The 15,423-nt window shown below is 40.3% G+C and overlaps 1 protein-coding gene across 1 annotated transcript; it reads right to left on the bottom strand.

Moving 5' to 3' along the window:
- Positions 1-13,964: 13,964 nt before the first annotated feature.
- On the bottom strand, positions 13,965-14,999 carry ato (atonal). The gene has a single exon (XM_064680361.1). The coding sequence runs from the start codon at positions 14,956-14,958 to the stop codon at positions 13,981-13,983; it is 978 nt and encodes a 325-aa protein (XP_064536431.1). The 5' UTR covers positions 14,959-14,999; the 3' UTR covers positions 13,965-13,980.
- Between the last annotated feature and the right edge of the window lie 424 nt (positions 15,000-15,423).

Raw genomic sequence — 15,423 nt, 5'->3', positions numbered from 1 at the left:
GGATATGCAAGAACAGGATGCATTACGCTCATCGCTTATGCATGCGCATAAGTCAGCGGAAAAGGAATTGTAATCGAGCAGCATTGACATTTATTTGACAAGTTTTTGATTGATTTTACAGCTGCTCATTCTGCATAAAATTCACCTATTTGTTGGCCTAATCGCAAGTTCACTTTTCAAATTCGCTCGCATATAATTTGTATATGTAAATACTGTCTTTCTCTCCCTCTCTCTCTCTCTCTCTCTCTCTCTCTCTCCCTTCTTGCCAATTGGTTAATGGGCTTTGCCAACGACACGTGGCAAACACACGAACCAAAGAGCAGCCACAACAACAAAAGAGGCAACAGCTGGCCAGGGAAAGAGACAGCATTAGGTGGTGGACATGCGACTCATGTCTACGCTCCTACATTTCCGTAGTGAACCAAATTATTTTGACCTGCGCCCATACACTGTGCACAATTTGAGTACGCGTATCTTTCCGATATATGCTACTGCAAAACTGTTTCTCTAAAATTTGGCTCAGTGCATCGGAAACCACGATGAACAAAAAATTCCTACGACTTTACTGTGTTTTTTTTTCTGGCTCAATGGCGCAATTTTACCCAGAGAGCGTCTGAATTGTATCTTATTTTTATTTTTACTGCTTGTAACAGTTGTTGATGACGATCGAGTTGTTGCTTTTGCTGCTGTTGCTGTTGTTGTTGTAGTTGTAGTTGCCCAAACGCTTTGATACCTATACGAGGCCTACTCCAACATCTGTTGAGCATTTTCCAGACAACTAACAGAACCTGGGGACGGACTGATCGCGCGATTTTTCCCTAATTCAAATCGTTTGGTTAGCTAAGAAAAAGTGAGGCTGCGGATTGGAGGAAAGGTTATGCAAATTCGGATATATTAATATGAGTATATTTTGTTAATAAGCTAATATGAGTATATTTTGTCAATAAGCTAAATAAATATACGACAGATCTTCGCATTGGGGGCTATTTGCTGATGCTCTGTACCCTTATACCCCAGGGCGTAGGTAATTTTCAATATAGTTACAACTGACACTTACAATTATATAGATAACCGATGTGACATATGCACCGTGCAGAGCATATTTATAAAGTGTTAATTTCATTAGAAGTCGCTCAGAACTGAGACACTTGTTTGAATTATTATAGGCTTAAGTTGCAAATTAGGTTTTTTATGCACTGGGTTCGAATAAGACAATACTATATCTAAAAACAAGCCTGGGAACCCGAAACCAGATTTCGTTCCTCATTAATATAAATAAATATCTTACTGTGTTTTTCATTTGAACGTATATGGTTGAGGTAGTGTGGACATTTTGTGGGATTTGCAAATTAGAAGTACTTTGCTGCTTTACACCCGAATAGTTATGATTATTAACCTCAGATCTTTCGCATGGCAAGTTAATTATTCACTGTTTAAATGGATACCATGGTAAGGTTTAATTCGCTGAGATGCTCCTTCAAAAAGTTACACACAGCAACACTTTAACGATCCGCCTTTCGCTGGAATCGCAGCCACATTTAGTTTGCAATCTTGTAAAACTTTCTTCGTTCTGTTTTTTGTTTCTTGAACAACAATGTATTTATTAATATGATTTTAATCACTTTTACCTTGGCAGACGTTTGGTCCATGCTAATTCTTGTCTCTACGAGTCCTTTGGTGTACTAATCACGTCTTCCATATAATGTCTTTGCTTGACTTAATTGGACTCAATTTGGGGCATTAATTTTGATTGATGCCGAGCCTTATGATGCCCGCAGGACATCTAGAATTGTCTACTAACTAGAAAGGCTATTCAACCGCGTTTACATAGTATTTGAGGGTTTCGGAACCAACTGGCGCACATTCGATTCGACCTGAGCCCGAACACAATAAGAAAATTATCATTATTATTATTATTTGCTGAGAACGAGCCGCGTGGCGTGCGAGTGAAAGCCTGCCAAAAAGGACTAGCCCTGACGACTGGCAGCCAAAGCGAGATAGAACCAACACTCAAGCCAAAGTGCAACATATGCTGCCGAAGGATCGCTCAGAACAAACGGTCGGCGCATGCCGTCATCTGGTGCTACTTTGACTTGAAAATTGGGTAGCATTTGCCGTTGCCGTTGCCGGTGCCTACGCTTCTCCTTCGTGGGTTATTTTTTTCTTTTTGTATTTTTGAATTTTTGTTGTAGCTGTTTCTCTTACGGTTCGGCATTTTGCTGCTCCCGACAACTACTATACAATTTCAAGGAAGCAATGAATGCTCCCGCTCCCCCTCCAACAGTTACTGTTGACTTCCGATAAGCACGAGTGAGGAAGAACGACCGAGAAAAAGGCAACAGCAGGATAAACCGCTTAAAGGACATGGGCAGCAGTGCGCCAAGGCAAATTGGAAAGGGTTGCTGTTTGATGGACTGCAAGACTGGAGAAGGTGTGATGCCGGCAAGGATACACAGATGCAGCTCAGTTAACCACTCTCGGGGCCTGGGCTCAGCTTACAAATCCAAATTGAGACTCAAACTCGCGCGCATGCCTCTCCATGCCTGGCTATGAACACGTGTGCCCAACCAACGTCAGCTGGTCGGGTCAGGAATAGGAATAACGGCATAAGGCAGGCCATAATAGTTACAAAAAAATCTTAGAAAAATGGCTGTTGGATAGTGGCATCCCCCACAATAACAAATATAAAAAACAAACTTACTTAGGTGAACAAAAGCTTTAACACTACATCTTTGAACATTAGGTTAATTCATATTTGAAAAATATAAACATTAAACTGATACCGGGTAATTAGAAAATTAGAATCTGGCAAGAGTTCTTAATCCAAATGTCACGTGTATTAATATTTGTACTGAAAGTTTGTCATATGAGAAAATGATTATCTTTGTGGATGAAGTGTATCTATCATTGGAACCGCTTTGATTTCAACGCCTGTAACAAATAGAGCAACGATATACTGTAAATGGTGGTTATTTTACACAGTTTTATCCTTTATATTTAATTAAATCGTTCTTGTAATATTCCAAAATCTAAAAAATTAGTAAAACTTTTTATACTCTCTTTATCTTCAAACATGGCGTTTTTTTTTTCTTTTTTTTTTTAGTATATACATATATATGTTTTATTTTTGCGCTGAAATCGATCAGTGCCTTCTTATCTCTACCAAGCGAATGACTTAGGGAAGGGTGTTTAGTTACTATTATTATGTAACTTATATGATATTTACAGTAATTTACAATTTACAATAATGGAGTGGGAGATGTTTAAGCAATACGCTCCGTTGGTAGGTCGTCGGGGTGTAACCTTCGGAGGCGCCTCTCACTTATGGGGTCAGCCAGGACCCTGGCGGCCACGTTCGGATGCTGCAGCAGCTTGTCGGCGTATCGGCTGCTAAAGAAGTTTAGCTGATCTCCGACCTTTGCTAGGCGGAGATCGCATTCGAAAACGCTATGTCTATCTTGCTATCTGTTCTTTAGATCATTCATCCACGTATCCGTATTTACGTATTTTTTCCACATTTTTTATATTATTAACCACGTCATGTTAAAAAACTGTTTTTGGACCTTTCTTTAAGTGGTAAGTGAATCATGAAAATCTATAGCTTCCTTAGTCTTAGACTTAGAGTCATTAAATTGGGCGGATAGAGCATTGTGGCTAGTTCAGCCGTTTTCTAGCTAATTTGGGAGAGTTTCAGAGGTTGGTAACTGAAAACAGTTGAACCTTCAAATAGATAAAGCCTTTTTTTTAACATATTTTCCCCAGTTTTTGTTTAGAAAGCTAATGCAGTTATTTACAGCTATTTTTATCACTCGACTCAGCTTTTTGTATTCAGCCTTATTTTTTAAAAAATACTGTTTACAGGTTACAGCATTGTTATAGTTTAATTGTAATAAAGTTTAAAAGTAATAATCATGTAAACCGCACATACATTTGAACCTGACGCATGATTTTAAGCCTGGCTTTTCATCTGGCTTTTCGTTCTCCAAAAGCCACACGAACGAATGCCGAAGTCGTGGCTTGTTGAAAGCTGGCCTTAGGGAAAGCTTTTTCTTTTTTTAAATACGTGGAGCGAAAAAGTATTTTGTTCTTAAGATCGACCTAAGCACTTTTTCATAATCCATGATATGCATGCGTTATATTAATGTTGAATTACTTTAGATAGTATTTTTATCGCTTGAATCCCGATACAATGTGCTGCATTTCCAGCCCAACCGACCAAGGAGCGCATTCGTTTAACATACGAAACGAGTCATAAAGTAAAAAAAAACGAATACAAACTAAGACTATAACAGGCTAAGACTATCTTCTTGCTAAATAGGTTGGAGAGAAGACTCCATGCCGAATACCCTGTAATGCTTGTTGTACACATCACAAAGCACCCGGAACGGTTCATGTAAAGCATAGATAGTTAAACAAAATTTATCAAATAAAGCAGCTTCTGCAACAACTATTTTTATAAAATAGCCCACTTGGTTTTACTACTATTTTTGCATACTGTATGCTAGAGAAAGTTCTTGTCTCAGCCAATGGCGTGCAAGCACCACTGTGAATTATGCATGCATGAGTTCATGAGTGTTTATATTGTCTTTGGTTAGAGCGTATTGCACAGTCGGTGGCACCCGACTGCAACGTTCTTATTTGTTTCACTAAACATTTGCAAGTCTGTAAAATCAATAATTTAAACTGTTTACCTTCAGGTTATGCAACATGCCGAAATGAATATAATTAATAGTATCGATTAATAAATTACCGACACCAAGGGCGTAGAGAATTCGAGACTATTTACAAAAATATAGCTCTAAACAAAGTCGAGAAAAAGAAACATCCAGGAACAATAACAAAAAGTTAATTTACATTATAATGTTGAGAAATAGAAATAAATAATGAACTTTGCCTAAAGAGACAAATGTAAAATTTTACAGAGCGCGCAATTCAATTAGAAAATCGCCGCGGAATACAAAAAAAATTAAGCAATAAAATTTGATTTGGTTCACGCAAATTCAATGGGACTGTCCAGCATCAAACGGAGCTCAAGGACTCGCCGAAGATCGAAAGGGAAACTAAAATAGAGTAATAGCAATGAATCAGGACTTGTGTTGGGCAATAAAATGCCTATCCTAAGGTCATGCAGTTTTCGTTTTCATTTCCAAATTCGTGTCATAATGTGTTGTAAGTAGTTGCCTTTGTGTCCTGCGCACGCACAAAGGACTCACTGGGGCGGGAAATTGTGAGCGCTATTGTTCGGCTGAAGGACCTGTGGCTGGCCCCTGGGCACGGTGGGAACACCCGCACGGTTCTCAGCATCGGCATTTGGCTGCTGTGGCAGTTGCGACCACAAGTTGACTTTCTGACCACCAACATAAAATGTTGACAGCCGGAACACGCCTCTAAAATATTGTGCGAAGCGATCCGAATCCTGTGCGGTCCTCAGTGCCCCGTTCTTGATCCTCGAGAAGTCCACACCGATCAATGCGCAAATCAATTGATTGCCTGATTTTGACAGTTATGAGCTGCTCTTTGTACGTAATCACCTCGCCGTGTCCATATCTTGATTTCCCCTGAAGTCCGCATTAGAGTCAAAAGCCAGAGTCAGAGTCTCATGTGTGCGCCAACGAATTTATTGTTATTGACATTTTAGTTGGGTGGAATCACACGGATTATAACTGCTAATTGCATGTATGTTACATCAGACATCCTTTGGCGGCGCACTACGGCGCCCTTGACCAGACTGTCTTATTATTAATAAGGTTAGTTAAGGTTAAGCATCGGAATATAAGAAATAGTGAACTGAGCCAAGGGTATTATCTTTGATACTTGATAAGTAAGTGATGATTACTACAATTAAAAGCACTTATATTTGTTTATATTAATAGTACTTGTACTTGACCTTTAAAAATTTTTTAGTTTTTTACAAGTACTTGAATCGCAATGCTTGTTCACAATATACAAAATATGAGATACTAGCGGGTATAACCCGGCCTTGCCCGTGGCACGTATGTTATAAAATCAATGTTCCCAAACAAATTTGAAATGATTTTGAAACTGATCGGACGGTAAACAAATAACTTTCATACAAACGTTTTCCGCCAATTTACCACTGTTGCGAGTGGAATTTCCCAAATCGCTGAAATACGTATTTATTAAGTTCTTATGTAGAGCTTTGAAAATAAGTTTGAAGCAAATCGGACACGACTTAAAACTTCGCCCAAAAAATCTTTAAATCGCATTCCCCCCGAAGAAGTTTGAATTCTGCGAAAAGTGTGAAACACGTATCAAATGATTTTTCTTATAGATCTCTAGAAATGAATTTGAGCGCGAAACGTCACCCACCAAATTTTTGACCTCCATTTGCACCAAGGAGGGATGCATTTTCCTAAAAGTGTGAAACACCCCTCAAATGAATTTGAACAAAGATCTTTGAAAATAAGTTTGAGCCCGATCGGATGGTAAACAAAAAAGTTACATACAAACGTTTTTCGCGATTTTTCCACACTTGCGGGTGGAATTTCCCGAAACCCCGTCTTAACGTGCACCTACATCACATAAGGTAGCTACAGTGAAAATTTCAGCTTCCTAGCTCTTACGGTTTGGGCTGTGCGTTGATCACCAATCAGTCAGTCAGTCAGTCAGTCAGTCAGTCAGTCAGTCAGGACAAACAGTTTTATATATAGAGATGTTACATAAATATTATTAGATCAATCTTTGAGGAGGGCATCAGTAACCTTCAGTTCAAATTTGATCTTTTCTACTTTAAAACTGTGTAAGATTTATAAATTTAAACCATATTTATATTTCCCATTCTTGATTTTGACTTTTCCAATACATTAATAACCCTTGTATTCTATAGAATTTTTTCACTTCATTTTATATTGTATGACTCATGGTCTCATTCAGAGTGCAGAGATAAGGAATTATTAAATCTCAATATTCTTTTACAACCTTTTCAGTAATCCAACATTCACCTTATCTATATCTTGTATAATCCTTGGTTTATTATACCCTTAGCCCGCTGAAAATTAGAAGATAAAGGTTCAGGGTAACACCTAGTCGGGAACTCCCTACTAGAGCACTCTTACTTGTTTTGTACAAATGAGTTCCTTCAACTCTGCTTATATGTGTACTTATATCTACACATTTTGGCAGCATACAATTTATTTAGATAAAATAAAACTTTTATTTGTTTGTCACAAGTGCACAAATAATAATTAAGGCATTTGCCAAAATGAACCTTAACAAATAATTAATTTGTAGATACATAGTTTTCCCTTGCCTTGTGCACCTGCATATAACACGCTTCAATTGGCTTGCTCTTTAATAATGATGAAGACGCGCGTTTGCCATTCCGAAGCCTCACGTTGTTTGATCACTTAAGCACAAATGGCCTGGAAAATCACGACTTGCTGCATTGCCAAAGGTGATAAAGTTTCGCACATTAATACTTAATTACTTGAATAATTGGGGCCAAGGGATTAAATTCACATGCAGTGCCCGCAAAACGAGTCGCGCAGGGCAATGCCAGACCCTGCAGGTGGACGTAAAATACAAACAAAAAAAAAGGACGAAAAAAAATCACAAGCTAAGTAACCGAAAATTCTCCAGACAGTGGACAAAACTCGAAGTGATGCCAAAGCCACCGACGTCGTTGACATTAAATTGGCTGCTGTCCTGTGGCACGTTGTTGTTGTTTGTTGTCTGCTGAGCTGAGCTTAAACACAAAATATGAGCGCACCCATGGTCGCATTTTTCACACGAAATCCTGATTAATACTTATATATATAAGTACCCAAAATTCAACTGATAATTTGAAAAGTCGTCAACCTGAGCTAAAGTTGGCAGCTCATGGGACGCAGACGCCCGGCCAACGGGACAGACATTTCATGTGGAGCCTGCGCGAACCTCTGGTGCCCAATTACAAGCAAATGAGCTGGAAAACTGTATCAAATGACCCCCGAATGCGAATACAAAATTACAGACCGCAAGACGAGAACCAGTCGCCGAGAAGAAGAATCTTTGCCAAAATACTTCGCCGACTGCGCCTGTCTCTCTCCCCCTCTCTCTCTCTCTCTCTCGATCCCTTAGAACCATCTTAACGTGACAAAGCGATGGAGATGGCTTGCGTGTGGCAATTTCAGTTAAAAAATACAGCTAGGGATTTGGACTTAAATACTCTAACATGAGGTTATACAAATTTTTAGGTAAGTATATGAGAAGTGTGCTCAATTCATTTCGTATGAAATTTACAACTTATTCTATCAACAATTCCTGAGGGTCAAATATCATCAAAACTGAATAAATAAATAAATATTATCTTAATATATAAACAAGTCCACATATTTACATCTACGACTAAAATGAATTTCACAGTTTTCTTTATGGCTTCTCAATTATCTTTGTATTCAATTATTTTGCATAAATTGTTTTGCAAATCAAATTCCGGCAAATTTTAAATATTCCTGAAAGGGCATTTACGGTTCCAAGTGTATTGAACTCGTTCTTCACAGATAGCACGTTTTTTTTTGCCCTGGCTCTGCATCTTTGGTAGCATCTTTTCGTTTTTGCTGTGTTAATTTGATGCCTCGCCCAAAAATTGTCAAAAAATCAACGTCGATTTTGATTTTTGATGCACTTTCACTGGCAATCGGCTGATCGTTGAACGGTCGGCTGCAGCGTGAGATACTCGGATCTCGGACGAAAAATGCAAAGGCCTTCATTTTGAGGCTTGCCACCTACTTGGCCAGTTTGTTAGGGGCCAGCAAGTTAGTCAACTGGAGCGGTGCGTCTGTGTGGCTAATTGAGTTGCCCAGTCGAGCGGTCGGCCGTGCGAATTATTTGTCAACCTGTAACGGTTAAATCTGTTGCTCCTGCAACGCTCAGCAGTAATCGGAGCTACTGATTGATGGATGGCTGCTAAAGGAGCGTAGCGAATGCTTGACTAATTGGGCAAAACTTCCTTAAACAAACAGCGATCTATAATTCAGTTTGGCTTTGACTTTCTCCGACCAGGTAACAATCCTCGACTTTTCTCTGGGTTCAGTTCGGGCCGCACACAATGCAGGCGTGGGCGTGGCCAGCGTGATTTGGTGTCGCTAATTACAGACTTGGCATTTACCGTAGTCCGTTTTATGGCTTAATAATTGCAATCATTTGGCTTCGACTTTGACTTTTGGCTAAGACCTAAATGGGCCCACACACAGAACGCTGCACACGCGAGTGGCTGTTGGTCCCGGCAAGGTTCCGTTGTAAGCCGTTGCATTCTTCTGCTGCAGCCACAAACCAGGTCCAGAACTCGCATCAATCAGTCGAATGAATGCAGTTTCTTTTTTTAGGGGGTCCGCATTGGCGCAAGCAATTATTGCGCAATAATTAAAGGATCAGCGTAAAATGTTCACACAACAATGCCAAAATAAAGCGCCGGAAACGGAAACTGCGAGCATTTCAAAACTATTTATATAATCAAGGAAAAATAACAACAAAAACATTAAAAAAAACTGTTGCGGTTAGTTTTGTTTTCTTAAAGTCCTTTGAATTACACCAATGAAAATATGCCCTAAAGGCATGAGAAAATTTTGTATGGGTCTAAGAAAGTGGTCTTTGCAATTGTAGAAAATAATATAAAGAATACTTGCCTAAACCGCAATAACACAAAATAGAACGCAGGTACTAAGATGAAATCGAAATTATCATGGATTCCTAAAGATTTTCAAATATCTAAGTGCTATTTGGTATAATTAATTATAAAAGTACATAAGTTATTATATTCTATAAATGATATCATGCTTAAACATAGACTTGCTTAAACCTTATTCCTTGAGGGTACAAATAATAAATGGCACCAATTTGTCGGGGCAGTTAGATTTACAATTGATGTCAGCATTGCTACTCAAAAATAAAATTGCCACCCGGTTTTGAATCGGCTTTTGTACATTTTTCAGTTTGGTAACAACATTTTAGTACATAACAAATTTACCAAATTTAATAAATGCTAATGTGTAAACAAAATAAACTGAATTAGTTTAAGCCTTAATCTGTAAACGTAGATCTGAAAATCTAGGTACGAGCCGTATCTACAACGCAGGCATAATGCAGTTTAAAAATTATCAAGATAGAACGACTACCTTCGATATGCCGACGATTAAATAACCTTGTGTAATTATGGCTGACGATTTTCCCAATATGAAAGCAGAATTTAGTAGATTCTTCGTCTTTTCAGATAGTTTGATTCGATTCGAACGGTTCCGATATACATATGTACCGCCTGCGAGAGAAAAATGAATGTAAGTAGTCAAAGTTGAATGACGATAACTTTAAAACGGACAGCCTAGTTTGTATAGAAACTAACAGACAGACATACTCTGCTGTTTGTACTGATCAAGAAAACATATACTTTTTGTGGCCACATATGTCTTCTTTACACATTTAATGGGAAAATTATAATACCCTAATTAAAATAGAATCTTCACCAATGTAAGGATATTGGTCAGAGAGACTATTAGATCTAGCGACTTTTAATTTTGATCATAAAGTTAGTGCAATAAATGCGGTTGATTCCCCGAAAAACACTACCAGCTATGTTCAACTGAATATTATGTTTCACAATCAAATAATGAAGGAGTTAAAAGCTATATGAAAGAGAAGAACAGCAAATCCGACAGACCCAAATATGTCTTATTGTTACACTTGCAACTAACTCAAGTCCCAATATGATCTCAGCATTCAATGGGCCTGTTATGCGGTTTACCGTATCGAACTTTACTTGACCATTGACGCTAATAAGAAGTGACAAATTGATGGTGTTAAAGCTCATTAACTTGTTTAACGCAGATACAGATATACTTACTTACGATCAGCAACCGCTTAAACAGACTTTGGCAGCACAATAATGGCCAGAAATCAACAAAAATGCAAGCAAGAGTGCTCTATTCGGCAGAGCTCGACTAGAAGATACCCTGAACTTTCTTTGCCAAAAACATATGTATTAATACATCAATACTTATACACTCATACATATATGTTTGCATAAAAACATAGAATTAGCTTCTATATCATTTTTGCTTATTTAAATAGAGTATTTCCCTCTGCTGGATTTGAGCTCGCACTCACTTCAACCACTTTAAAAATCACAGCATACTCATTCGAAGAAGATCGCATGCATAATAAAGTATGAGTGCACATGTATACAGTAAATAGGACCACACGTTTTCTTAAATAACTTCTGTGTTTCCGATGCAGTATTTATCGATTTTGCGGGAGGAGGAGCCGGTATTCCAAAAATGAAATATACTTCATTTATTAAGTGACCCTAGCTCTCAAATCCTTAGATCGACGTGTTCATAGATGACGTGTCAGAAATGCGTCCTTAGCCTTGTGACATACATTTGCAAAATCGCATTATACCCGTTTTGCCCATTTTCAAGGGGTACAGGGTATAAAAACCTCAAAATAAAGCGCGCCAATTATCGACATGACAAATTTTTGGAACATTAATTCCTTTACGACCTGTTGCCGAAGCGAAGCGACAACGAAAAACCCACAAAATATATGCAGCAGGGCGACGTACCCTTAAGCTGCAACCTGGAACTGAACTTCAGCTCGAACGCAATAATAATACGTGTTAATAATGCTCAGGCAAGCTGTCTATAAATTGACAAAGACATGCAAGACTCCGACTGGGGCACCGACTTCTGCTTAAGTTGTTGTTGCTGCTGTGGCTGCTGCGGCGGCGGCATTGCCAAAAGCTGCCTGGGGTCGGTTGCACGTAGGTTCCCATTGCCATTCATGAATTCTAACTAATTGTATTGGCGAGCAGTTGCATTTTGGTCAAAGATGGAAGCTGGATCGAATCTGTGCAGCTGCAGCGATCGGAACGCAGCTTCGTTTCACAAAGCCATCCAAGCCAGGCAGGAAGAAGCCCCAACGCAGCCGAAATCGAAACGCAACTTTTGTTGTTTGTTGTTGTTGTTGTTGTCGTTGTCGCTGTTGGTGCTGCTGTTGTTGTTGCTGCTGCTGTTTGTATCGTGGCGAGAGGAGACCTAAACAATTTGTGTAATTGACAAATTGACGGCGACGCATTGTGCGGAAGCGTTCAAAGCCGTAAATTGTCGCTAACAAGAGCGCGATCCCAGGCACACAGACGGCGGCAGGATATTGGGGGCTACCTGCATAATTGCCACTGTCAAGCTGTAGCCTAGCCAAATGCGAGGGAGAGCTCTAAATTAAGTCATTAACAATTTAACGCAGCGCTGCTCGAGTCGCGCCGCTAACTAATTATGTGAATTTCCTTTTGATTGTCCAGGCCGGGCCAAGTTCAGGCTGCGAAAGCTTTGCGGCAACGCCCGAAAATCATTTTATAAAACAAACACAAAATACAAACAACCACAGCAACAACAGCAACAACAACAACAATAAAAACGGCCCACGTAACAATGTCCTGCCGCGCCCCAGCGCCCCACCTAAGTTCCCATTGTGATTTTGTGTAGTGGCAGCCGATCGTCAGTCGCCGCGCTATCAACAAATTGGTTTTGGATCTTTCGAATGATTGAATCGCTGACCCGACTGTCGTGGCCAGGAACTGCTCCGCTTTCTGCTCAATGAATTGGCCGCCCTTAACTCCAGGCTTAAGCCAGCTTAGTCTTAGCCTTTGTCGGTTATCCGCCAGCCACGATCATCAATCGGAGTTCGCTTTAAACGATTTGTGAGTGGTGCTCGATGCGACTGCGACAGCGACTGCGACTGCGACTGCTGAAAGCAGATCAGCCCCACACTTAACTTAATTTGGCAGCCACACTCCGCTGCGCTCTGCCGTATAATTATCGGCACAATACTGTTCCTGCCCTCTGCCCAAACTGGGGATCACTTTTCGAGTATTTGTTTTGCCCAGCATGTGTAGCCGGCGACTAATTTCGGTGAACTGTCTACAAATTGATCGCGAAGCGCCAAATCGATCACCTTGCTCCACATAATAAAGTTGAACTCGCCAAGCTCTGTGTGAGAATCGATGCACTGCGATAAATGAGGCGCCTGGAAAGGAAGCGCCAAGAAACGCGCAAAAGGTGAAGACATTAACTTAACTTCAGATTGACTCAGACTGATGAATCGACCATAAGAGTTAAGCTGGCAAAACGTAAGCATAAGCTTAGCAGCGACAGCCGGATTATATAATGTGCGTCAAATTACAAATTATAATATCTGTAACAAAATATTTTTAATAAAATAATAATATAAAAGGAAGCTGTCAATGAGATTAAAACAAACCAATACAACATGTTCATGCCGTAAATCGAATCAATTTCAAATGTTTGTACAGTTTATGGATGCAACTATACAACAAAAGTAATTTTTTAATAAATTAAATTCAAACATTTAAGAGACACAGCATAAAAAACTAAATGTTTTATTTTGACGAAATTTGGTTAACGATATTTATTTATTAAATTCATCTTATATTTTTATTAAATTCTTTGTTTAAAGAGAGAGTGTAAGGCACACAATTACACATCATCTGGGGTTCCATTTACATTTCTTCTAGAAAAGAAGACTGAAATTCGATATTATACTTTTGATGAGATAATGTAAAAAACGTATAGATTTTATAATACGATCGCATGCTATTATATTCCCTCGATGCAAATATGCAGAGAGGAGAGAGGTCAGAACTTACAGAGAAATACATTTAGATTGATTACTTAAGAAAGAATTAGATCTGCCATATTAACTTGATATACAAGCTTAGAGCAATATTTGTGGTTCCATCCCTTGGACCGATTACGAATATTTTCAGAATGAAAACAATACAAAGTAAGCAAAAACCATTCTTTTTTAAAGTTGTTTGAGTTTATTTAAATTCTTAATTTTTAATTGAAACTATTTAACTAAACAATAAACAGCATAATACTTAGGCAATAATTTACTACTGGGCTCTAGTTCGACATATATACAGAAAAGGTACAACATTTGGCAAACGGGAGTTAGCTGCTATCCTGCTTAGCGCAACAGATCGCCCAAGGCAGAGATGTAAGTCTGGGCCATTTGGAGGGTTTCATGCTTGGACAGTTGTCGATCGTTGCCCAGACAGGGCAGATACTGACGCAGTCGATCGAAGGCCTGGTTGAGGTTTTGCATGCGGCGACGTTCACGAGCATTTGCTGCCAGGCGACGTTTACGTTTGACGACTGGCGAGATTTGCTTATTGCGACGCTTCTTTCCGGTGCCGGCTGTGGATGCGTTGGGATTGCCCGCTGCATCCTCGCTGTCGCCATCGCCCAGGTCAAAGGAGCCATCGTTGCCCTCACCATCGAAGTCATCGTCAAAGTCAAGCATCATATCATCGTCATCCTCCACGCTGTCATCAAACAGAGCGGAGTTGTCGAAATCAAAACTCTGGAAGTCGTCGGAATAGAGCTGGACATTGGAGTTGTTGCTCTGGGCCGCAGGCGGGGCTTTGTTGGATGTGTTTAGAGTGTCGGTAACTGGACCTGCCGCTTGTTGGTTTTTGCGCGTATAGCTACGCTTAGGTTTCGTCACCGGCGCGACAGCTGGCACCGTCTTGCATGTGCCCACATTAGGTGAGCCCATAATCTCCAAAGCTGGCTGTGGAGCAGGCGCTGCCACATCTGGCGCCGGCTGCTCCAACGTCAGTGGGAACTGTTGCGCGTGTGGCAAGCCGTTGCAGCCATTATTATAGATGGTGTTCAGATCAACATACTCGGGACTCTCGGAGCGATGGCTGGCCGGAGATGAGGTGATCCAGCCATCAGAGCTGGCCTGCTCGAAGCTGATGAACCCATTTGCAGACAAATAGTTGCTGGAGCTTGCCAGCGAATTGCAATTGATCTGATAGTGCGTCACACCCGGATTATAGGCGGCCATGGGATTAAAGTATGGCTCCACTGCGCCAGGCTTGAAGCCCTGCAAATCCTCCGTGGTCTTGTAATAGTAGCGATATATCTCACTGGACGACATGTTAATAAAATACTCTTAACTGTGTTTGCGCAATAATAAACTTGAACCGTTCACTGTGGCTGCTTGTGAGTTTCTGATTGTGAGCCCATCCTGGCAGCGGTATTTATACGCGCAAGGAAAACCCACCATGACCCATCACAGGTAAGAGCAGCCGGGCGAGGGGCAGGTAAACAAGTTGCCTGCCTACCTCAGCCACAGGCAGCACGTGCCGTGCCACGCCAACGGCCAATGGCAAGCGGTGGTGAGTTTAGCCACAGTTGCCGTTGTGTTGGAATCATATTGGTTCTTTGGGCTTCAGCAACAGCTTCAGGCACAGCCTGCAAAATGGCGCTGGCGATGGGTCACAATAGAAGATGTGCTGGCGCTTATCGTTGGCAATCTAAAGCCGCTAACAAGATGATTATGGGGTTGAGGTAGGATGTGCCGGAACAAGGGGCGGAAATGCAAACAAACCTATAACAGGAT

This window comes from Drosophila montana, unplaced genomic scaffold (assembly GCF_035044405.1).
Source record: "Drosophila montana isolate Dmon_TW-CO22-7 unplaced genomic scaffold, ASM3504440v1 contig_1264_1, whole genome shotgun sequence".
Taxonomy (NCBI): Eukaryota; Metazoa; Arthropoda; class Insecta; order Diptera; family Drosophilidae; genus Drosophila; species Drosophila montana.
Note: the sequence above shows the minus strand (reverse complement) of the source record. Positions and strands in the feature narration are given on the sequence as shown.

Excerpts from the sequence above, each read along its gene's own strand:
- ato (XM_064680361.1), bottom strand. The coding sequence starts at position 14,958 with ATGTCGTCCAGTGAGATATATCGCTACTATTACAAGACCACGGAGGAT.